This window comes from Tupaia chinensis, unplaced genomic scaffold, assembly GCF_000334495.1.
Source record: "Tupaia chinensis unplaced genomic scaffold, TupChi_1.0 Scaffold143906_1, whole genome shotgun sequence".
Lineage (NCBI taxonomy): Eukaryota > Metazoa > Chordata > Mammalia > Scandentia > Tupaiidae > Tupaia > Tupaia belangeri.
In genome coordinates this window covers 1,515,559-1,539,912 of record NW_006203757.1, presented here as the reverse complement: position 1 = coordinate 1,539,912, position 24,354 = coordinate 1,515,559, and the positions used below count along the sequence as shown (strand labels likewise).

General features: G+C 37.5%; 1 protein-coding gene across 1 annotated transcript in view; it reads left to right on the top strand.

The window, feature by feature from the left end:
* The window catches only part of DNAH12 (dynein axonemal heavy chain 12), a 209,317-nt gene that overhangs the window by 157,376 nt on the left and 27,587 nt on the right, over nt 1-24,354 (top strand). The window contains exons 51-59 of the mRNA XM_014582892.1: nt 5,781-5,870; nt 6,942-7,082; nt 9,256-9,497; nt 10,446-10,593; nt 11,183-11,328; nt 15,468-15,682; nt 16,638-16,830; nt 18,785-18,977; nt 21,225-21,397. Coding sequence (XP_014438378.1) covers nt 5,781-5,870; nt 6,942-7,082; nt 9,256-9,497; nt 10,446-10,593; nt 11,183-11,328; nt 15,468-15,682; nt 16,638-16,830; nt 18,785-18,977; nt 21,225-21,397 — 1,541 coding nt within the window. The remainder of the gene's footprint in view (nt 1-5,780; nt 5,871-6,941; nt 7,083-9,255; nt 9,498-10,445; nt 10,594-11,182; nt 11,329-15,467; nt 15,683-16,637; nt 16,831-18,784; nt 18,978-21,224; nt 21,398-24,354) is intronic.

Here is a 24,354-nt window from a genome sequence, read left to right as displayed (position 1 = left end):
CCATTCTTAGGGAAGCCAGATACCAGAGGATAAGTCACGCTGCAGACCTCCACAACACCACTCCTGCTAACCACAAGATGGCCGCTGTGCCACATCAACTGATGGTCAACTCTGCTTACCAGAACTGCTTTCCTGAAACTGTATTCCATGGAGACTCACCTACAGTTGCGGAACTGCACGAGACCCACACTTGATCCAACCTTGAATGGAATCTATTTTCCCTATTGTTAAAAACTTTGGACTCGTGACCCCTCTCCCTCTACTCGCAGGTATCGCATTTTCAATGACCCCTCTGGAGGATAGCTGTCTATAGCAGAGATAGAGTAATTGGGAGAGGGGGAAAGGGCTGAGGGTCAAACATAGGATAAAAAACATATTTATATGTATGAAAGTAGAAATGGAACAGTATTGGTGACGACATGCTTGATTAAGACACTATGTAGTTTATCCTAGATGGGAAACTACACTTGGTGTGTTGTGATGATACTCAGGGAATGAGTGTTAGGCAATATAATTTAATATAAAAAAAGTAATAAGCAGGAGGAAAAAAAAATGCACATTTGATGACTGAAGAGAGTTGTATGGACACAACTGGGGTCTACTTTATAATATGTTCATTCTACTCCCTGGGGTTTATGCCTAGGATCAGATTTGGATACATGTGTAAGGATATGTCAGCTGTGCTAGCTAGTGGATATACTTAGACTAATTGAGTTCATTGGTAGAACAATTGAATGGGGGGGGGCGGAAGCCATTGAGGGCAATCATGAATGTCAGGGACAATGGAGGAGGAAGATGGGACATGGCAGAGGGTGGGGATGGGGAACCTAGGATGGCAAAACAAAAGGCAAGGTATGCAGGACACAAAAATTGGGAAATCATTTGCTGAGAACATATATGTTGATGTGCTTGATTGAGCCAATGCACAGTGTATTTTGGATGGAAAATTCATATGTGTGTTGTGATGAGAAAAGAAAAAAAAATTTATAATAAAAAACAAAGTATAAAAAAAAAAAAAGGAGGGAGAAGAGGATAAAGACAGCAGTGAACAATAGAGAGGCAGGATGTTAATGAGAAATAGATATGGTTTATTACCTGTTGATGATGACATGTATAGTATTCTCAACTGAACCGGTCTGGGAAATATTTCATGATGGGTGAAGTCTCTTTAATAAGCAAAATGAGAAATAGTGATTGACTGTTTAAAAAATTATAATAATAATTATTGGGAAAAGCATGGAAAAGATATTGAATGATAAAGCGGGGAGATTGATATCTCTGTATTGACTGACATGTATGGCATTCCCTTTTGAAAAAGCAATGGAAGTCAATGTAAAGTTATATGTAATCTAGTGTAATAGAAAGAAGATTATGATGATAATAAAATATTAAAAAAAAAAAAAATCCCTGCACAGTTGAAACCCATACATTGTAATCTATGCTAAATTCTTTTCTGCTAATTCTTTTATAACCGTGAGCAGCAATATAAATATGCCTCTCAGGTAATATGTATCTACACATATTTATATTTACATATGTATCTACATACACATATGTAGATCTAAATTCATATGAAACAAGGATGCTTTTATTATTCCCATTATTTTGAAGAGTCTCATTTTGAGGGTCAGCTGTAGTGCAGAGATCATGCAACTGGGCCCACATGGGAGGAGCCCTGAGTTTGCATTCCAGGACCTCCCTTAGCATGCTGGGTGGGAGTGTTCCTATGATCCAGGCTGCCTGCAGGTTGGGATGATTACAGCATAAGGACCCTACTGTGAGTGCCTTCACTCTCATGGAAGAAAGACATAAGCGTTTGAAAAACTTCTCATTATTTAAAAATAAACTATTCTGTAGATGTTCTGTTTTCTTTCTATTTAGCCAGCTGATATTACAATTGTGAAATCAATGAAGAATCCTCCATCAGGTGTCAAACTGGTTATGGCTGCTATCTGTGTCATGAAAGATATAAAACCAGAAAAAATTTCAGATCCTTCAGGAACTGGGGGCAAGGTAAGAACTAGACACAGATTTAAACCATATTCATAAATGTTCAGAACTTGTTTTTAGCAACTATTATCAAATGTCTTGGGGTTCACATAGTGGCACATTAGTAAATGCTACACTCTGTGATGCTGAACCATATGGGAGGATTCCAAGTTCCCATCTGGAGACCTCCCTGAGAACGCTGGGCACATGTGTGCTCCTGATCTGGGGCTGCCAGAGGCTGGGAGGGAATCAAGTGATGGAACCCTGTGGGGTGTTGTTTCTGTTTTTCTCTGTCTCCCCTTCTCTCCCTCTCTCTGCCTCTCTTATTCATGAAATAAATAAAACTTAAAATATATGTATCAACAGACAGTGGTCGAATATGGAAAATTTATTGTTGAGTGAAGCGAGCCAGGCTATGAAAGAAAGACGTATGTCTCCACTTAATATATACTGACTATCTGCACTGTATGGTAGAGACTGAAAGATTGGAGGGCATAAAAGCAGTGAAAATAGTTATGGACACTGGAGACAGTGTGGAAGGAGGGTGGGAGAAGGGAAGATAATCCAGAAGGAAATCGGGGATTAAAAATAGGCATACATTTGTGGGACACAGAAATGGTTTATTACCCATTGATGATAACGTGTATAGTATTCTCAACTGGACTGGTCTGAGATGTATTTCATGTTGGGCAAATTCTCTTTACAAGTCAAATGATGTGTAGTTGTCAAATGCTTTAAAGAAATAGGAAGAATCAAAATAAAATAAAATTTTAAAAAAGGAAAGAGAAAGAGCAAAAATGAAGGGCAACTAAATATAATGTACTATCTTGAATTGGAACTTGGAAGAGAAAATAGGATTTTAGTGAAAAAGTTGTCTGTATTATAAAAGTATTACAAGATAAAAGCTTTATTTTTTAAAATAAAAATATTTGGATGAAGAAATATGGACTTTTTAAAGTCCCCTTGTATGCACACACACACATGCACATGCACACGCACACACACATACACATACATTTCTCAACAGTATCCAGTCTAGGGAAGAAACAGTTTTTCTTTAGAATGGATTCATAATAAACTATGGAAAAACACTATTTTAAGATAAAACTGAGGCAGTATAATGTCAGGAAAAAATCTGGTTCTATTTGCTTCCATCTCCTTTTCTCTCTATGGAGGACTCCCCACTATCATGGGTTTGGAACTGAATGAATACAGAGATTCCTACACTTTTCCAGTTAAGTTTCTTGAAAATTTAATGCATAACCCACAGATGTCATTGCTTGAGTATTTATTCTACTGCGTTAAGCTGTATGATGAAGTTGTTAAAGGCATGTGCTCTGATCCAGCTGTGGCAGAGCAAGTAGTAGGGCACTCTGTGTGATGCCAGGACTGTGTAAGAGGCCTAGGGTTTGGTCCGAGCTTGACCTGAATGAGTTCGGTGCACCTGTAGTCTTGGCTGGCTGGGGAAGCCAAGGGAAGAATCATGACCTGGCCTCTGTCAAAGATGCAAACCATTCCCCTCACTTTCCTTCTCTTGAAAGAACTAAATAAAATAAAATAAAAATGAAATGAAATTTTAAAAGCATGTGTTCTGGAGCCAGAATGTGTATATTCAGAAATCCTGACCCCACTAGCAGTGTGACTTTGGACAAAGAGCTTAACCTTTATAGGATAGCATAAAAGAGTATAATCATAGTATCTACCTCCCAAAGTTAATATGAGGATTAGAGTAATCAATACAGTTAAAGTTGTTATGAATAAAGCTTTACAAACACAAGCTCTTAATAATGTTAGCTGCTGGGACTAGCAAATGGTGTAATGGTTACATCACTGGACTCCCACATAGTCAACAGCAGTTAAAGTATTGTACCTGGTGGCTTAAAACTCACACTGGGCGCATGTGCGTGCCTGCCCAAAACCCCAGGTGGAGAATGGAGAAGAGGGAACTGTGGTGTGTCCATCTTCCCTGGGTGGTTATTTCTTATTTTCTGTGTCTCTTTCTGGCAAGCACACTTGCCCTATAGCAAAAATCTCTCTTAAAAAAATAGAACAATAAAATATAATAAATGCTAACTGTTACATTTATTATTTAAGGCTATATCTTTTAAAAAGGCATAGTAGGAGACAGCAGTTAGTGTGGTGGTTAAGGTGCTGGACTCCCACATGGCCAGCCTTGGTTGGAGTCCCAGATCTGGCAACTTGAAAATCACACTGGGTGCGTGTGCATGCATGCCCAAAATCCCAAGAGGAGAATGGAGGAGAAGGAACCGTGGCATGGCCATCTCCCCTGAGGGTGATTTCTCACTTTCTCTCTCACAGTCTTTTTGTCTCTCTCCAGCAAGTGTACATACTGTATAACAAAAACCTTAAAAAAAAAAAAAAAAGAAAGAAAAGAAAAAAGAAAGAAAATTAAGGGAAAAAAATGTGTCAAAGTCATCCTGGACTAAATTTGAATATTTTTTAAAATACCTGGGTTTGAATTCTTTTTTTAAAAAAAGTATTGTTTCTCTTTATTTTTCTTTCTTCCTTTATTTATTTATTTTAATTTGACCAGAGGTGGGGGGAGAGAGAGAAAGTGAGAAAGCAAGCCACTAGGTCTGGACTTGAACCGCAGGTCTGCCATGTGGGAGTCCAGCACTCTTAATTGCCATGCCACCTGCCGGCCGCCCTAGGTTTGAATTCTTAAATTATAGATTGAGATCTTTCTTCTTGGCCATTTTGTCCTTCTTTGGAATAATTAATAGGCCTTTACCTTATCTAGTTACTCTCATTTACACACACACACACACACACACACACATGTACCCCTGTATCAGGCTTTCGGACGTAAGAAAAAGAATATTGAGCCAGTTATTCAACGTCTTTTTACCAGGCTAAGTAGCTACATGCATTAATTTGTACTGGCAGAGTCATGTATAATTTTGGGGTTTCTACTTTTTTTTTTTAAATGCATTCAATCACTGTACATCGCTACAGCTTGTAAAATGAATTTCCCCAACATGGATATACTTCACACCAGTCCAGCTGAAGATAGCACTCACATTGGGCTTTCTACTTTCTTTTCTCTTTTTTCACATAGAGAATCCAGGTAGATGAGATTTTGTTCAAGAAAAGTGTTTACTATTTTTTTAATTTGAAAGAGTCAAAATTAAAGGAAAATAAAATTCAAAGTCATAAAAATATTTTTGTATGTAAATTGTGGTATTTGTTGCTTTTTTCAACTTTTAACAAGAAATAATCATAATTTCCTTTCAATGTTTAGTTTTTCAATAACAAATTCAATCTGTAAGTTCATGTTCATATTTAAAGTATTTTGTGGGACCAGCAGTTGACATGGTGGTTGACAGCACTGGACCTCCCACATGGCTGACTGTGGTTCAATTCCCAGACCTTGCAGCTTTCTCTCTCTCTCTTTCTCTGACCTTTCTGGTCAAATTAAAAGTACATACATACATACAGTTAAATAAAATAATTTTTTAAATTGCATACAAGGAGACTGTAAAAGGCTGTCAGAAAATGGAATTAAAGTATGAGTTTATTTTGATGCAAAAAATTTTTGAAATCTATACATACATATTTTCCATGAACTTTTCATAGAAGACGTCTTATAGTTAGCATGTTCTTGGGGAGAGGTCTTAATGTCTAAGGAGGTATATTTCTAAGGAGGTTGATATTTTGAAAACATATGGACAGTCTCTCTGGATAATGTGCCTTAAACTTCAAGAAGAAAAATTTTACATTGAACATCTTTAATTATACATTTAACAAGTTTCTATACATTTTATTTATAGATACTAGATTACTGGGCACCTAGCAAAAAACTTTTGGGAGATATGAATTTCTTAAGAGATTTGAGAGAATATGACAAAGACAACATTCCAGTGAGTTGTTTTGAATTTTTTTCTGTAAATGTGACTTTGCTAAGATGTGTAATATCTTTAACATTGTATCATATTTTATAAAACATAGGAAATAGTCCATTTTGAGGATTAAGATAATACTAGAGGGAACCAGCAATTAGCGGAATGGCTATGTTGCTGGATTCCCATGTGGTCGACCGTGGTTCAAGTCCCGGACCCAGTGGTTTAAACTCATGCCGGGTGCGTGTGCATGTGTGCCCAAGATCCCGAGAGGAGAATGGAGGAGAAGGGATTGCAGTATGGCCATCCCCCACTGAGGGGTGATTTCTCGCGGTGTATCTCTGTCTTTCTGGCGAGTGCATGTGCCCTATAGAAAAAACCTCTCAAAAAAAAAAGATAACTACTAAAGGAGTATTATATTTATTAATGATTATGAATTCTCTTGATGCATAAAACCATTCCTCTTTCAGATGATTAGAAAGTTATGTAGCAAGTTACTCTTTGTGTATATTGTTAACTTTAAAAAGTTATTTAAATGGCTTCTTGCAATAAATAATTTACTAAGAAATCTGGGCCCAGCCCTGTGTCCTGGTGAAAGGAACCAGATCCCACATGGCCAACCACACAGTTTGAATCCTGGCCCTGGTGGCTTTAAAAGCACACTGAGCACACGTTCATGTGTGCCTCCAAATCCCAGCAGAACAGAGAAACAGAGGAGAAGGAACTGGCATGACCACATCCCATTGAGGGGTGATTTTTCCCCTCTCCCTCTTTCTCTGTCTCTGTTTTTCTCTGATGAGCACAGTTACCCTCTGGCAGTTTTTTTTTTTTTTTTCCTAATCTGATGCACAGATTTACATAGGATTAAAAAGTATCGTGCATTCTTTCACATCTGTAAAATATTTGGATATTTTCTCACAAATATGACTTGTGATTCTGCTATAATTATGTTTGTTTTTAAATGACCTTAAAATTTAGATTTTGATTTTTAAAGACGACATAACTTTTTTCCAAATATTTTATTGTATTTTATTAATCTTATGATTATGTGATATGTGTTGGAATTTTAAAATCTAAATCTTTGTTGTATAGGTGACTGTCATGCAGAAGATCCGTGGTGAATACCTAACAAACCCTGAATTTGACCCCCCTAAGGTTGCTAAGGCTTCTTCTGCTGCTGAGGGTCTATGTAAATGGATCATGGCTATGGAAGTGTATGACAGAGTTGCAAAGGTATTTTAAAGATTCACATATCCATTTTCTATCACAATATTCCCAGAAATTAAAATTTATGCATATATTCTCTTGTTAAGAAGTTTCTCAAAGTGATTCCAGATGGGATTTGTCCTTCTGCAGCAAAACCATCAGATATTGATTGCTTATCCAGCACATAAAAAGAATAATCATGGAGGCTGGCAGGTGGCGTGGTGGTTAAGGGTGCTGGACTCTCGCGTGGCTGATCATGATTTGAGTCCTAGACCTTGTGGCTTGCTTTCTCACTTTCCCTCTCTCTCTGTCTCTGATCAAATTAAAATAATAATAACAACAAATAAAGTTAAATAAAATAATTTTTTTAAAAAAGAGAGAATATATGTGTGTGACATCACATGGGTGGAGCTGGTGTGAGTGATAGTGCAAAAACCTCTCCAAAAAAAAGAAAATTGCTCATTTTCTTCTAGGCTTTGTTTTCCAGTTTTAAGGATTTTTGTCCTGTCTTGAGCTTCCAATAGGTTCATGTACCTACTATTTGAACAGAATCCTAACCTGTTTCCTGGCTTTAAGGTTTTTTTTTTTTGAGAGAGAGGTTTTTGCTATAGGGCATGTGCGCTCTCCAGACAAAGAGAGACATAGAGACAGAAAGCAAGAAATCACCCCCCAGGGGGATGGCCATGCTGCAGTCCCTTCTCTTCCTTTCTCCTCTTGGGATCTTGGGCACACATGCACACACTCCCAGCGTGAGTTTAAGCCACCAGATCCAGGATTCGAACCGCAGTCGATTACATGGGAGTCCAGTGACATAGCCATTACGCTAACTGCTGACCCCTCCTGGCTTTAAGTTTTAAGCAAAGTTTTTTAGCATTTCTTTGATTTATTAAAGCTAAAACTGCTTTTCTTGAAATTAAAAAAATATATTAAAAATACCTATTTAATGACTGTAGAAAGCTATATAACATCAGCTAAGTGCTACCTTATAGTATATTCATTTAACTCAGAGTTTCACGCCTAAAGTCATACATGTATTCACAGATATGTATATACCAGCTGAACTTACTATTGAAAGTAGTTAGGTTAGCTAAGTGCTACCTTATAGTATATTCATTTAACTCAGAGTTTCACGCCTAAAGTCATACATGTATTCACAGATATGTATATACCAGCTGAACTTACTATTGAAAGTAGTTAGGTTATTAAGAAATTTCGTGAATCAATAAAATGTGGGGGGAAAAGTAATGGAAAACAACTGTAGACACCTGAGATAGTGTGGAAAGGGGGTGGGAAATGGCAGAGGATGAGAAATAGGGGTAAGAAAAAATATATATATACATATATATTAAACTAGAAATGGAAAATTACTGACAATAACATGTATGATTAAGCCACTATGCAGTATATTCTGGATGGGAAATCACACTTTGTATGCTGTGACAACACTCGGGGAATGAATGTAAATTAATTAATTAAAAAATTTTTAAAAATCATGCTGGGCACATGTGTGCATCCCCAAAATCCCAAGAGGAGAATAGAGGAGAAGGGATTGCAGTGTGGCCATCTTCCTTAGGTGGTGATTTCTCGCTTTCCCTCTCTTTGTCTCTCTCTGGTAAGCACATACACCTTATGGCAAAAACCTGGGGAAAAATGAATTTATGTATTTTTTAAAGAATTATTTTAACTTTATTTATTATTATGATTATTTTCCAATTTGATCAGAGAGGGATGGAGAAAGAGGGAAAATGAGAAAGGAAGCTACCAGGTCCGGGACTTGAACTGTGGTTAGCCATGTGGGAGTCTAGCACCTTTAACCACCACACCAGCTCCACCTTTATAGATTTTAAATACAGTGCTTTTTCTTAACAGTTGAGTGAAAATTTTTATTATTTTGATATATTTTACTATGTACTATGACATTATTGCTATATATTGTGACATTTTTCTTCATCCAGAATAGTTTATTTTATAGGTGATAGTTTGTAGTTACATATATAAATAATTTATAAGTTTTATAAAATATTTAGGTATATTTTACCTTATTTATATATCAAAATAAATATAAGATTCAGGGCAACATGTTTACTTTATATAACTTATTGTTATAATGCACTTTTAATCCATACTAGATCTAAAGGAATTACATAAATGTCAGTCTTACATTGTACACATGACATGTGCGTATGTTGTTCGTGAACAGGTAGTGGCTCCCAAGAAAGCTCGCCTAACAGAAGCTCAAAAATCTTTGGCTGAGACAATGGAGCTTTTGAATCAAAAGAGGGAAGAATTGGCAGAAGTAGAACATCATTTGGAAAATTTACAGAAAACCTTTCAAGAAAAAACGGAGGAAAAGGCTGCTTTAGAAGACCAAGTGGAACTCTGTGCTAAAAAACTTGAAAGAGCCTCACAACTAATTGGAGGACTAGGTGGAGAAAAATCGAGGTCATTGTCCCATTTGTTTTAATAATATTTTTAAATGTTAGCCTTGAATACATGACCTTTGGGTATTTATTATGACTGATTTTGCAATGACTGGCAGAGAATGTGAGATGTTCTATAAGGCACCTGACCTGGCATCTTCAATCAGAATATCAGTGCTGAGGATGGTGATAGAGAGAGAAGGCAAATAAAGCAAATGATAGCAATTTTTTAGCCTATGTCATGAGTATGTGGTGGTTTGTTGTACAGTCTTTCCAAATTTTGTAATGAAATGCATGAGGGAAATAGTGAATGGTGGTTTTTATTTCAAAGATGATATAACTGCTTTGACCTAACAAAACCAGTTAGCTTTATTCTGATCTATTGGCCCGGACTGGAAAACCAGCTATTTCTTGTATTAATTATATTTATTGAATGATCAGGTAATATGTCTTTGTCAATGCATAGTAATACAGATTAGTTGGCTTTGTACCATACCTTTTTATCGTAAAAGTTTCATTAAATGGGAAAAACATCAGCTGTAGCAATAGTATGTTGGCTTCAGTACAAGTTAAATGTGATTTTTGGTAGTAAATTGCCAATATTTTTTACATCCTAACAATAAATACTGAAACAAATAGCAGGGCCAGTAAACCAAATCACCCTAGAGAAAATTATTAAGCAAAATGCTAGTGTTTTCTTTGTATATTTGTGCTTACTCCAAAGGGCCAGGTCCTATAAACGCCTTAGTCTAATAATGAAAGGAGAATTATCATTTGCATAACATAGATAAGTGTAATATAGAGTATTACAGCTTGAAGGGCTCCAACCTCTTACTTCTACAAATAGCAAGTCACTGACTTTTTATAGCTTTTTATTGTAGAATTTGGACAAGACGTTCCCTGCCCTTTCAGTTACTGTCTTCCATCATTCTCTGTTGTAAATCTGCTTTCCTTGGGGTTGATCGTACAGATGGGCTCAAGCTGCAGACGACCTTCAGATAACATATGAAAATTTAACCGGCGACGTCTTAGTATCAGCAGGAGTAATAGCCTACCTTGGTGCTTTCACTTCTGGCTTTCGACAAACATGTACAAAAGATTGGAGCATGTTGTGCAAGGTAGTGGCTTTATACATCTTGTACATAAAATTATGTGTGTGTGTATGTATACATATTTATATAGTAAATTTTGTTTTAGAACATCCAAGGTACATTTTGGGATATTTTCAAGGAAAAGGTGATAATAAGGACATAAGGAAGAAATAACTGAAATTATGGGCTCTTTGATCAATAAAATGGGTCTACTTTCCAATTTTTTTTTTTTTTGAGAAAGATTTTTGCTATAAGGTGCATGCACTCACCAGAGAAACAGAGAGACATAAAGCAAGAAATCACTGCCCTCCCAACCAGGGGGAATGGCCATACTGCAGTCACTTCTCTTCCATTCTCCTCTTGGGATTTTGGGCATGCACATGCACGAGCCCGTGTGAGTTTTTGGACTCAAACTACAGTCGACTACGTGGGACTCCAGCAACAGAACCATTATGGTACCTACTGATCCCTACATTCCAATGTTTAATTCAGTTTTTTTTTGTTCCTTGGAGTTGCTAAATAATACCTAATGATAAGTATATCATTATTTTTAATTTGAAAATATTTCAGTTAAAAAGATGAAAGAAAACATCAGACTTTTGTTTATTTCTTACAGGAGAAAAAAATTCCATGTTCAGAGGAGTTCTTATTGAGTAAGACTCTGGGCGATCCAGTGAAAATTAGAGCTTGGAATATTGCTGGATTACCAACAGATACATTTTCCATAGATAACGGAGTGATTGTTAATAACTCTAGGCGTTGGTAAGGAACATAAAGCATTTTTTCTGTTATTTTATTTGATATTTTCAAATATATAGAAAAGTTGAAAGCATTTTGCAGTAAGCACTAATATAGCTACCACCTCCTAAATTCTGCAGTTAAGATTTGTTGCTTTGCTATATGTCTACACATCCCTCTAGTAATCCATCAACCTATTTTTTATGCATTTCAATGTAAATTGCAGACATGCATGTTTGAAGGGACTATAAAAAGTTCTTGGAATTAAAGATAAAAATAAAAGCCATAAACTTTATTTCTCTATATAAGCTCCATCAAGTTCAGGACACTGTGATGATTCCAGCCATTTCACAGAATGGAGGGTCCTGTGAATTTAACCATTCCGTGTAGTCTTTTGTAAATTATTAACTGAAGAAAATGGGTGATGTTTAAAGATTGTTTTAAGATTAGAAAACAAGAAGTCAAAGGAGTCAGATCAGGCTTAATGATTTCCCATCGAAATACTCACAAAACTGCCCTCCTTTGATGAGAGGAATGAGCAGGAGCATTGCCGTGGTGGGAAAGGACTTTCTGGAGAAGCTTTCCTGGCTATTTTTCTGCTAAGGCTTTGGACAACTTTCTCAAAACACTCTTAGTAAGACTCTTTTTCTTTGGCCTTCCTGAAAGTCAACAGGTAAAATGCCTTGAGCATCCCAAGAAACTGTTTCCATGACCTTTGTTTTTGGCTGGTCTGCTTTGCTTTGACTAGGCCACTTCTACCTTTTTGTAGCCATTGCTTTGATTGTGCCTTGTCATCAGGATTGCATTGGTAAAGCCATGTGTCATTTCCTTTTACAGTTCTTCAAAAAAATGCTTCCGATATCAATCCCACTTATGTAAAATTTCCATTGAAAACTCTGCTCTTATCTGCTTCTTATTTGGTACCCGTTGAGCAGAAAGTTTGCTTGACTTTTTTCTCTCAATCAGAATTGTATAAGCTGAACCAGTTGAGATATCTTTTGTGCTGGCTATTGTTTCTGCTGTTCATTGTCAATTAGGGTATGAAAAAGATTAATTTTTCCCCTTGCAAATTGGTGTGGATGGTCTGCTTCTTTGGACATGTTCTTCAATATCATCTTGTTCCTTCTTAAAACAAATTATCCATTTGTAAACTGCTGATTTCTTTGGGGGCATAGTTCCCAAAAGAAATGCTTTAGACATTACCCAGAGCATTCATTAACATTAAAATGTTAATTTATAAGTATTGTTACTTTTTGCAAGGGAGTGAAGAGGTACTGTTTTTTTTTCATTAATAAAGATATGTAAGGGGGACCAGCAGATGGCGTAATGGTTACATTGATGGACTTCCACATAGTCGACCACAGATGCAGTGTTTTAAAACTCACACTGGGTGCATGTGTGTGCACTCCCAAAATCCCTAGTGGAGAATGGAGGAGAAGAAATCGCAGCTTGGCCATCACCTCTGTGGGGGGTGATTTCTCGTTTTCTGTTTCTCTGTCTCTGTCTTTCCTGTGAGTGCATGTACCCTATAGCAAAAACCTCTTTAAAAAAAAATCATCTAATCTAATTACCAAGTAACTTATGGCAGTCATAAGTAATGCAACTTATTCTTTTTTTTTTTTTTGGAGATATTTTCACTGTAGGGCGCGTGCGCTCGCCAGACAGACAGAGAGAGACATAGAGACAGAAAGCGAGAAATCACCCCCCAGGGGGGATGGTCACGCCGCAATCCCTTCTCCTCCATTCTCCTCTCGGGATCTTGGGCACACACGCACACGCGCCCGGCGTGAGTTTTAAGCCACCGGGTCCGGGACACGAATCGCGGTCGACTACGTGGGAGTCCAGCGACATAGCCATTACGCTAACTGCCGGTTCCCCAACTTATTCATTTTTAATTTGCTAGAGGGTGCGTGTACTCGGCAGAGCGAGGCAGAGAGAGAGGGAAAATTAGAAATTACTCACCTCATGGGGAATGGTCGCGCCACAATCCTTTCTCTTTCATTTCTTTTTATTTTATTTTGGGCACACATATATACATAAACCTGGCACGTTTTCCAAGTCACTGGGTCCGGGACTCAAACCACACAGTTGGCCATGTGGGATCCAGCTGTCTTATCTACCATGCCACCAGCTGACCCTGCAATATAATTTTCTTGGGTTTCTTTTTGTCCCTTTAAGAGAGGAGAGAGAGAGAGAGAGAAAGAGAGAGAAGGGGGCAGAGAGCAAGACATGGATAGGTATTTTTGACAGAGTCTTGCTGTGTGGCCCTGCCCAGCCCTCCCCATCAGCTAGGATTACAGGCACACACAGCCACACCGAGCATGCTCAGGTTGACCTGGACACCAAATCTAGGCCTCCCATGCACCTTCCAGGCTCCCAAGTGATGCCTTTACCCGAGCACTGGCACAACTGGGCCAGCTCTCTTGCTTTGAGAACAATTTTTGCTCTGTTTCTTATTGTAGAAAAAAAATTTTTTTTTTAAATTTTAAACAAGGTCTCATTTTGTTGCAGTCCTTCCACTTCAGCCTCTTTAGTAGCAGGGACTACTGTGCCCAGCTTTTAGGGTGACCAAGAATCACAGTGAAGCTTTCCGTGTAGCCTTCACCTGCCAAGTAGCAGCATCTGTCTGTGCATGCTACTGCAGCTGGGCCAGGAAAAGTACATTTTAACTAGTGTCTGGATCTTTTTGTGCCTTAGGTAGGGATTCAGCACAAATTAAGCTGATTAAAAGAAAAAGAAAAAGGCAACCAGTCAGTTTTGTCTTTTGGGAAGGAAAGAAAATAGAAGAACATAATCATCTGAGAGTAGTTGATTAAAGAACTCATTTGTAGTCAAAGGCAAATGGGATTTTTGCCTTAGAAGTTGTTGGAATAGAAAGAGGATGTTTGGGAAAGCTGAGGTGACGTGGGACAAAAATTGCCCCTTCTGTGCTGTTTTAATTTTAATTTTTTTTTTAAAGAAAATGTACTGTCCTGAGTACAAAGAGAACCTTAGAGAGTCAGCATCATCCCTGAAGAAGAGGAAAGGACATTGTGTGTATATATACACACATGTATATATACATATATATATGTGTATACACACACACACATATATGTGTATACATACTCTTTTTAGAGAGATTTTTACTATAGTGCATGCACTTGCCAGAGAGACAGAAAAACAGAAAGCGAGAACTCACCCCCCCAGTTGATGGTCATGCTGCAATCCCTTCTCCATTGTCCTCTTGGTATTTTGGTACCTGGTACCTTGGTACCTGGTTCAAGTTTAAGCCTCTGGGTCCAGGACTCAAACTGCGACTGACTACATGACAGTCCAGTAGTGCAAGCATTAAACCATCTGCTGGTCTCAGGACATCATATTTTAAATAACCAAAGCCACGAATCATAAAATTCTTTTTTTTTAGAAGTTTTTGCTATAGGGCACATGCACTCACCAGAGACACAGAGAGAGATAGAGAGACAGAAGGTGAGAAATCACCCCCCAGGGTGATGGCCACACCACAATCCCTTCTCTTCCAGTCTCCTCTCAGGATTTTCGGCATTCACGCACACGTGTCCAGCATGAGTTTCAAGCCACCGATCTGAGATTCGAACCTCAATCGACTACATGGGAGTCCAGGGACATAACCATTACACCATCTGCTGGTCCCAATGAATCATATATTCTTGAACATGAAGTCTTTACCATACTAATTTAAGAAAAAGCCCAAAATAAGTCTTAAATATATACCTGACTAGGACACTTTGTTTATGGTTCTACTCATTACCTGAGATAATCTTTTATAGGCTAGGAGAACTCTTGTTTTATGTTTTTATCAGATATTTTATAGCAGTATTTTTACATTATGTTAGCAGATAATCATATATTAGAATTATTGGGAAGATTGCACAGGTCCAACTTCTGCTAACATTGACCTAATTTTGAAACCTTGGAATCCTGGGCAGAGAACTCCCTCAGAATTAATTTTCCTTCATTTGACAAAGAAATGAGAATAATACTCTTCATTTTTTTCTCACAGGACTTTTGTGAATTTTAATCTAATGTATGTGAAATACTTGATATTTGTATGGGTTGATGGTGCTATTTATTAAGTTACATAATCTTAAAGACATCTTAATATTTATATATTCCCTCTCATAATTTTTCTTATTATATCCTAGGCCTTTAATGATTGACCCCCAGGGTCAAGCCAATAAGTGGATCAAAAACTCTGAAAAGGAAAATCAGCTTAGTGTAATTAAGCTCTCAGATTCTGACTACATGAGAACACTGGAGAACTGTATTCAGTTTGGAACTCCACTTCTATTAGAAAATGTTGGCGAAGAACTGGACCCATCTTTGGAGCCTTTACTACTAAGACAAACCTTTAAACAAGGTAGAAGGCAATTAATGTTAGTTGTAGAACTGAAAGATGATTGACTTATCTTTAAGCCATGAAAGAAAACCAGTATATAAATTTAATAATAACATTGATAACTCAGAACTTCTGTGTCATTGTTATAAGTGAAAGGAAGTTTGGAACAAATACGGGATAAGTCAGGAATGAACCTTAGTCAGGTATTCTAAGACTCTTCACTGTTCAAACTAGACTGCTGTCCCTTAGCGAACATAAAGAAATTGAAACAGTACTGAAATTCCTTTACCTGGTGCCCACTGGCCACACAAAGTCCATATCGCAGTGATGGCACATACAGGTCAGAGTTGAGATTAGATAAACATTGCCCACTTTAGGGACCAGCAGTTAGCGTAATGGCTATGTCGCTGGACTCCCACGTAGTCGACTGCAGCTCGCGTCCCGGGCCCGGTGGCTTAAAACTCACATCGGGCGCATGTGCGTGCATGCCCAAGATCCCGAGAGGAGAATGGAGGAGAAGGGATTGCGGGTGGCCATCCCCCCTGGGGGGTGATTTCTCACTTTCTGTCTCTCTGTCTCTCTCTCTGTCTGGCAAGCACACGTGCCCTATAACATTGCCCACTTTATTTCTAACTTTTAAAATGTTATCTCTGCCAAGTCCTAGTACTTTAAAGACCTTTAGTAAAATACAGGTGTTTTGGAACCATGATTGAAAATTGACAGAGGAAGGAAGTTCAAAAGCTTTTTGATTTATAAAGTTCCATGACAGTCAGACAAACTGTCCTACTCTGTCTCAGAGTGAGTCTTGCTACCTAGCTGCTTACTTGCCTCAGTGTCTGATTTTTGTCACACTTGTTTTCTATTTTCAGATTACTTTAGGACCCTGTATAGTAACCTAGGCAATGCCTTCAAAGTATACAAGAAGTATATGGGGGAAAAGCTATGGCTTATTACACGTTTGTTTTCTGAAATGTAGGTGGCATTGATTGCATCAGACTTGGTGAGGTCATCATTGAGTATTCCTTTGATTTCAAGTTTTATATTACTACAAAACTGAGAAATCCACACTACATGCCAGAGCTAGCTACAAAGGTGTCTTTGCTCAATTTCATGATAACTCCGGAAGGACTTGAAGATCAGTTACTAGGTATTGTTGTTGCAAAGGAGAGGTATGTATTTTCCTAGGTGCTTCCAGATGGTCTAGAGAGGAATATTTGTAGGACATCAATACTTTTGTAATTATTTTTTTAATAATTATTTTATTTAACTTTATTTATTTATTTGTTTTAATTTGACCAGAAAGGGACAGAGAGAGAGAGGGAGAGGGAGAGATAGAGAGAGAGAGAAAGTGAGAGAAAGAGAGAAAGCAAGCTGCCAGGTTCAGGACTCAGACCATGGTCAGCCATGTGGGAGTCCAGCATGCTTAACCCCCACACCACCTGCCAGCCTCCCCCCCCTTTTTATAATTATTTTATTTAACTTTATTTATTTCTTTATTTTAATTTGACCAGAAAGGGACAGAGAGAGAGAGAAAGTAAGAATACTTTTGTAATTATTTTGAAATTTTGTCAAATTTTATTTTGTCATTTTAAGTTAAATAATTATATAATCCTTTAAAATAGCTATTCTATAACAAGTAAGTTATATGGCAATCATGTTGTATAGGTAATAGTTTGTGAGGAGGAAAAAGTAATGGATGGATGAGAAAAATATAAAAAAAATACACACACACACACACACACACACACACACATGAAGATTGCGAAGGCATACACACCAGTATTTTAATAGTGATTATCATTGAGTTGGTAAGATTATGGGTAATTTTAATTTTCTTCATACTGACTATATTTTTCCATTGCCAGTACGTATTATTTTCTAAGTGAGAAAAAATATACCTGAAAGGATTACTAGTAAAGAATTACTTCCAGAAGGAAACTTTGAATCTTTGAAGCTACTATAACTTTAATCAGGTAGTCTCTTATATGAAATCAAATTGAAAAATAAAAATATATAACAATGAGGTAATTTTGTTACTTCTAGTATTTAGATCTCACTTGTGTAGTATCAATGACAGAGTCATGTCAAACATATTCTTTTTTTGGTTTTGTAGAAATTTTAAAATTTATTTAAAGTTTTTGCTACAGGACACATGTATTCACCAGAGAAAGATAGGAAGAGAACAAGAAAGCAAGCTGCCAGGTCTGAGACTTGAACCATGGTTGGCCATGTGGGAGTCCAGCACCTTAACCACTATGCCACCTCCTGGCCCCAAAACATATTCTTTAACATAGTGGCTTCAGTTGTTTTAAGGTTTCACCTACTCTTTACTTAGGTTTATTAAGACCTAAGTGCTAATTTTACCTTTCACTCGAAGACCCAGTTGTATAACCAGTCATTCTTTCTATTTGCTATTATAGTGGGTCATTGGAAAATCATGACATAGTTTTCTGTGCAAAAATGCATCACGATTTTTCCAATGACCTAATAGAGGAGATGATGAAAATGAGATTTGGTGATGACAAAAGATAGATGAGTTTTACTTTGAGTCTCTTCTCCAGTTCTTATTCTCATGTAACTAGCTGCCTCATATAGATAAATCTAGTGTATTCTCTTTTTTAAGAGTAATTTTGGCTATAGGGTACATGCGCTTGCCAGAGAGATAGAGACAGAGAGACAGAAAGCAAGCAATCATCCCCGCAGGAGGGATGGCTGTGCTGCAATCCTTTCTCCTCTCAGGATCTTGGGTGTGCATGCACACGCGCCTGGCATGAGTTTTAAGTTGCTGGGTCCAAGACTCAAACCTTGATTGACTATGTGGGAGTCCAGTGATATAACCTTTATGCCATCTGCTGGTCCTAAACCTAGTGTATTCTTAATGTGGCACATTTTATTTCCATATTTTGCATGCATACAATTTATGTTTTATTTTCTTGAACTTCTCAAGGTGTATTTATGTGGAGATATATTTTTCTTAAGTTGGGATAAATAGATTAACCATCCTAGTTTATGTTTCAAGTCTACGAAAATTATTTAAATGTCTACAGAATGGTGATATATAGTGTTTAAATATAAATTTACATAAAGGACTGCAAATTTAAACTAAATGTTTTATCTTTTAAGACCAGAATTAGAAGAGGAACGAAATGCTCTTATTCTTCAGTCTGCAGCTAATAAAAAACAGCTAAAAGATATAGAGACAAAAATTTTAGAAACGTTATCCTCTTCAGAAGGGAACATTTTAGAAGATGAAAGTGCAATTAAAGTCTTAGACTCTGCCAAAATGATGTCCAATGAGATAACAAAGAAACAACAGGTGAAAAAAAATCCTATAAATTTTTCTAATTCTTAAGATTCGAATTAACTTCTAGTCCCTGAGGAAAGTGCTGTTGTAGACTTACTGGGAAAGAAAAAGAATTGAAAACAAAACATAGAAACTAATTTTAAATTCAGAATATCTTACTGTTGATTTATTCAAAACCTGGTCTGATCTATGTGATTAGGAAACAAACAGGCTAGGAAATGAATAATAAAGTATCCTCTTTAATATGTCTAAATATATTATACTTGCAGTGTTTATTTCTTGGTAAATATCTTTTTCTTTGATTTTAGTCCCTTAATGGTAAACAATAACAATTTTATATCTCTCAAGTCTAACATCTCACAATAAAGATCTAAGTTTAGCAATAATTGTTTCTAATATTGTGGACCAAGATATGGAATATGAATGATTTACTATTAAAAATAATATTTACTGTTTGTTTTTGCTTGTTGCTGCTATTAATGGTATTTGAGCTGAAAAATGGAGGCTTAAATAGCAGAACGAATCAATGGAAATACTAAGATGATATTTTCTTACTTATAATGTCACTAGTTTCCATGGTTGATAAGTTTGTTTTAGTTACAATCAAGACTGCAGTTCAAGATTTTATTTTAGTTCATTTGTACTTAACATTGTATAATTTGGGGGAAGTTTTGTTTGCAAGGAAAAGAAATTCATGCAACTTAGCTGAAGTAAATTAGATACAAAGAATTATTTTACCTGTCATAGGATGCATCAGTCCTCAAGGATGGGTGGAAAGCATTAAGTTGCTGTGCTGTCTTCCTCCCTGTCTCTGAGGCCATGAGGCTCACCTGTGCCTCTCTTTATTCCATCTGTACACCAGTTGCTATAAAACTTTTGTACCTCTTTCTTCAGATATTCATCTAGCATGTAGACACTGTGTAGAAAATGTTCCATTCCATTTAGCAATAATGCCGAATACCACCTGACTTCAGTTTCAGAGGTTCTTAAAGGAAAGCTCTCCAGGGAAGTTTTTGATTAGCTTACCTTGGGCTTTGTTTGCCCCTGTCGTACCTGACTGAATCAGCTACAAAGAAGATTATTCAACATAAACACAAATCCATGGGCGTGCTCATTTGGCAGTCTGTAGAAAGCATTACCAAAGAAGGGAGAAGGGGTTGGAATAATGCTCTAAACATTTTCCTATGGAAAATCAACCTGTCCGATTCACCTGTCAGTAGAACTTGGGGGAAATCCTCCTTTAGGGATTGAGTATCTACAGCCTTTTTTTTTTTTTTTAGCCATAGGATGCATGCATTTGCCGGAGACAGAGAGAGACAATGAAAGGAAAAGTGAGACATCACCCATTAGGATATGGCCACACTGAAATCCCCTCTCCTCTGTTCTTGGGACAAGCACACATACTCACCAAGTATGATTTTCAAGCTGCCAAGTCCAGGACTTGAACCAGGGAACTAGGATCAGCCATGTGGGAGTCCAGCACCTTAACTACCATGCCACCTGTTGGCTCCATCTATAGCCTTATTAAGTCCAAAAAAGTTAAATATATGAGAAGGTAGTTGAAAAACAGTATTTTTAGTGTATAAAGTCAATAGCCAACAAATAGTTTTGAATATTTACTTTGCCAGACTTCATATTGCGTTCTGGTACACATGTTAACACCTTAAACATAGACACGCACACTTGCTCTCTCTGGCTCTCTCCTCCTCCCTCTCTGTTTCTTACCTATTAAAATATGAGGGGTGAGGGGTCAGCAAGTGGTATAGTGATTGAGGCCCTGGACTCACACGTGACCAACTGTGGTTCAAATCTTGGACCTGGCAGCTTGCTTTCTCACTTTCCTCCTCTCTCTCTCTCTCTGGTCAAATGAAATGATAATAATAAGTAAAATTAGATAAAATAATTCTTTAAAAGATATGAGGGGTGAATGACTGTAATAGATGCATTCAGAGTTAGGCAATTGGTAAACAAAAATCAACAGCTCTGATTTTCCTCAAACAAGAAGTGGCTGGTGATCACACCTTTAATCTATAAAGCTTGAAGATTAAGGATTTTCCTTTTCCTTCCTCTCTTTCTTCCTCTTCCTCCCTCCTGAGTTCTTTCCTTCTTTTCCTTTCTCTCTTTTAGCATGATAAATCACTCTCATAAACTATGTTTCTATAACTTTGTCATGGAGTTGGGGGTGTCTTTTTTAATATAATGAAAAGTATATAATTAAAATGCACTCCCTAGGTGTTAATCTTGATTGTTTCCTTCTAGATTGCAGAAAAAACAGAGCTCAAAATAGCAGAGTCTCGAGAAGGCTACAGACCCATCGCTAAGCATTCATCAGTGTTATTCTTCAGCATTGCAGACCTGGCTAACATAGATCCCATGTATCAGTACTCTCTCACCTGGTTTGTGAACCTTTATGTCAACTCTATTCATGACAGGTAAACATTCTTTAGTTTCATTCATCCCCCCTAGGTTGGATTATAATCATCCTTTCCATTTAAAAAGTATAATTTTGTGGGACCAGTCAATGGCATAGTCATTTCATTGCTGGATTCCCATGTAGTCGATCACAGTTCAAGTCCCGGACCCAGCAGCTTAAAACTCACACCGGGCACATATGCATGTGTGGCCAAAAATCCCAAGAGAAGAATGGAGGAGGATTTGCGGCATGGCCATCCCTCTGAGGGATGACTTCTTGTTTTCTTTCTCTGTCTCTGGCACGTACATGTGCCCTATAACAACAACAACAAAAAAAAACCCTCTCGCTAAAAAAAGAAGTATAACTTTGTGGGACCAGCAGGTGGTGTAGTGGTTAAGGCGCTGGACTCCCACGTGCTCGACCATGGTTCGAGTTTGGACCAGTGACTTGAAAATCACACCGGGCACAAGTACATACATGCTCAAGATCCCAAGAGGACACTGGAAAAGGGATTGCAGCATGAATATCTCCCCTATGGAGTGATTTCTCGCTTTCTGTCTCTCTGGTGCCTGCCTGTACCCTATAACAAAAATCTCTAATAATAATAATAATAATAAGTGTAACTTTCCTGTTTATTATTATTATTTCCTAGAAGGCACATGTGCTCACAAGAAAGATGAAAGAGAGAGGGGGAGAAAGGATTCTCAGTAGGATGTGTCACACTGCAGTCTGCTCCGCCGCTCTCTATCGTGTCAGGATTTGGCACGCCTGCCTGGTGTATTTTCAAATACAACATCTTTGCTCCTTAAGTAATATATATTGATTATTGAATGCTTAAAAATGTGGAAAAGTAGAAAGAAGGGAGGAAAGAAGAAAAAAAGCAAAAGTAAGGATGAAACAAAGATAATTAAAACTTCCTTCCTAATTTTAATGTTTCATATTTTCTCAAGATTTGGGCATAGAGAATTTAGATTTAGTCCTTTTTTTCCCTTTTCTGAAATATTTCGATAAGTCACAAGGCTTATTTTTGCTAGCAACTCCAATTTATTTTGCTTCAGCCTTGAGCTCTTTAAAAGCCTTCAGTCCATATTTCTCTCTCTCTCTCTCTCTCTCTCTTTTTTTTTTTAAACAAATGTTTGCCTTATGGTGTGTACACTCTCTAGAGAGAGAGAGAGAGAGACAGTGAAAGGGAAAGTGAGAAATCACCCCCCAGAGGGATGGTCATGCTGCAGTTCTTTCTCCTCCATTCTCTTCTCAGGATCTTGGGCACACATGCACACACACATGCCATGATTTTTAAGCCACTGGGTCTCTGATATGAGCCGTGGTTGGCCATGTGGGAGTCTAGCAATGTAACTGCTACGCCATCTGCGGGCCCCCTCATTTCTTTTTTAATTTTTAAAGAATTATTTTACTTAATTTTATTTATGTATTTTAATTTGAACAGAGATGGTCAGAGAAGAGAGAGAGAGAAAGCAAGCTATCAGGTCTAGGACTCGAACTGCAGTCGGCCATGTGGGAGTCCAGTGCCCTTAATCACCAGGCCACCTGCCAGCCCCCTGATCCCCCCATTTCTAATAGATACCTTCACCTTTTCTTGTTTCTTTTTATTATTGAGAAGTGTTTCATAGTATGGCTGTGCCACAGTTTGTTTAATCCTTCACCTGCTGAAAACTGGAAAGGGCTATTTTCAGTTTGGGGCTATTACCAAAATAACGACTGCAAACTTTCACGTACATGGAGGGTGAATATAAACTTTCATTTCTCAGACATTAACTCTCAGGAGTGTAAATGCTGAGTCATGTGGTTTTGCTTGTTTAATTTTAGTTTTATTTCTTTATTTATTTTTTTCCCAAGAAACTGCCAAATTGTTTCCCAGAATGGTTATATTTTACATTCCCACAAATATTATTTTAAATAAATTGAACTGAAGAAAATGAAAGTAATACATGCATATGCAAAACTTTAAGAATATATGAGCATTGGGACCAGCAAATGGCTTTATGGTTAAGGTGCTGAATTCCTACATGGCTGATCACAGTTTGAGTCCTGAAGCCAGCAGCTTAAAAAATTATGCTGGGTTTGTGTACATGTGAGCTCAAAATTCCCGAGAGGAGAATGGAAGAGAAGGAACTGTGGTGTGGCCATCTTCAGTGATTTCTCACTTTCCCTCTCTCTGTCTCTCTCTAGCAAGTGCACTCACCTATAGCAAAAACAAACAAATTATATACATACATATATGTGTGTGTGTATGTATATATGTGTGTGTGTGTGTGTGTGTGTGTGTGTGTGTATATATATATATATATGGTTGTTGAGAAAGTCATGACATATTTTTCTGTTTCTCTATGCAAAATGTGTAAATGTGTCATGATTTTTTTGACAACCTAACATATATGCATAAAGAAAAAAGTATCAATCACAATTTTGCCGAGAAATAATCACATTTGTCCACCCATTTTCTGATTTTTCATGCATGTTTTAAAATGTGTACATCTTGGGGCCAGCAGTTGGCATAATGGCTATGTTGCTGGACTCCCACGTGATTGACTGTGGTTCAAGTCCCAGACCCGGTGGCTTAAACTCACACCGGGCCTGTGTGTGTGTGTGTGTGTGAGTGTGTGCACCCAAGATCCCGAGAGGAGAATGGAGGAGAAGAGATTGCAGTGGCCATCCCATCTGGGGGGGTGATTTCTCGCTTTCTGTCTCTCTCTGTCTTTCTGGTGAGTACACAAGCCCTATAACAAAACCTCTCAAAAAAAAAATTGTGTAGATCTTATCTAGATTTCATACTTCCTTGGGCAGGCACATGTTTGATAAATCTTTGTCATTTATTATCCCCTCCCTTTCTGTCTCTCTCTCTTTCTGGCGAGTGCACGCCCCCTATAACCAAAACCTCTCCAAAAGAGAGAAAGAAAGAAAGAAAGAGAGAGAGAGAGAGAAAGAAAGAAAGAAAGAAAGAAAGAAAGAGAAAAG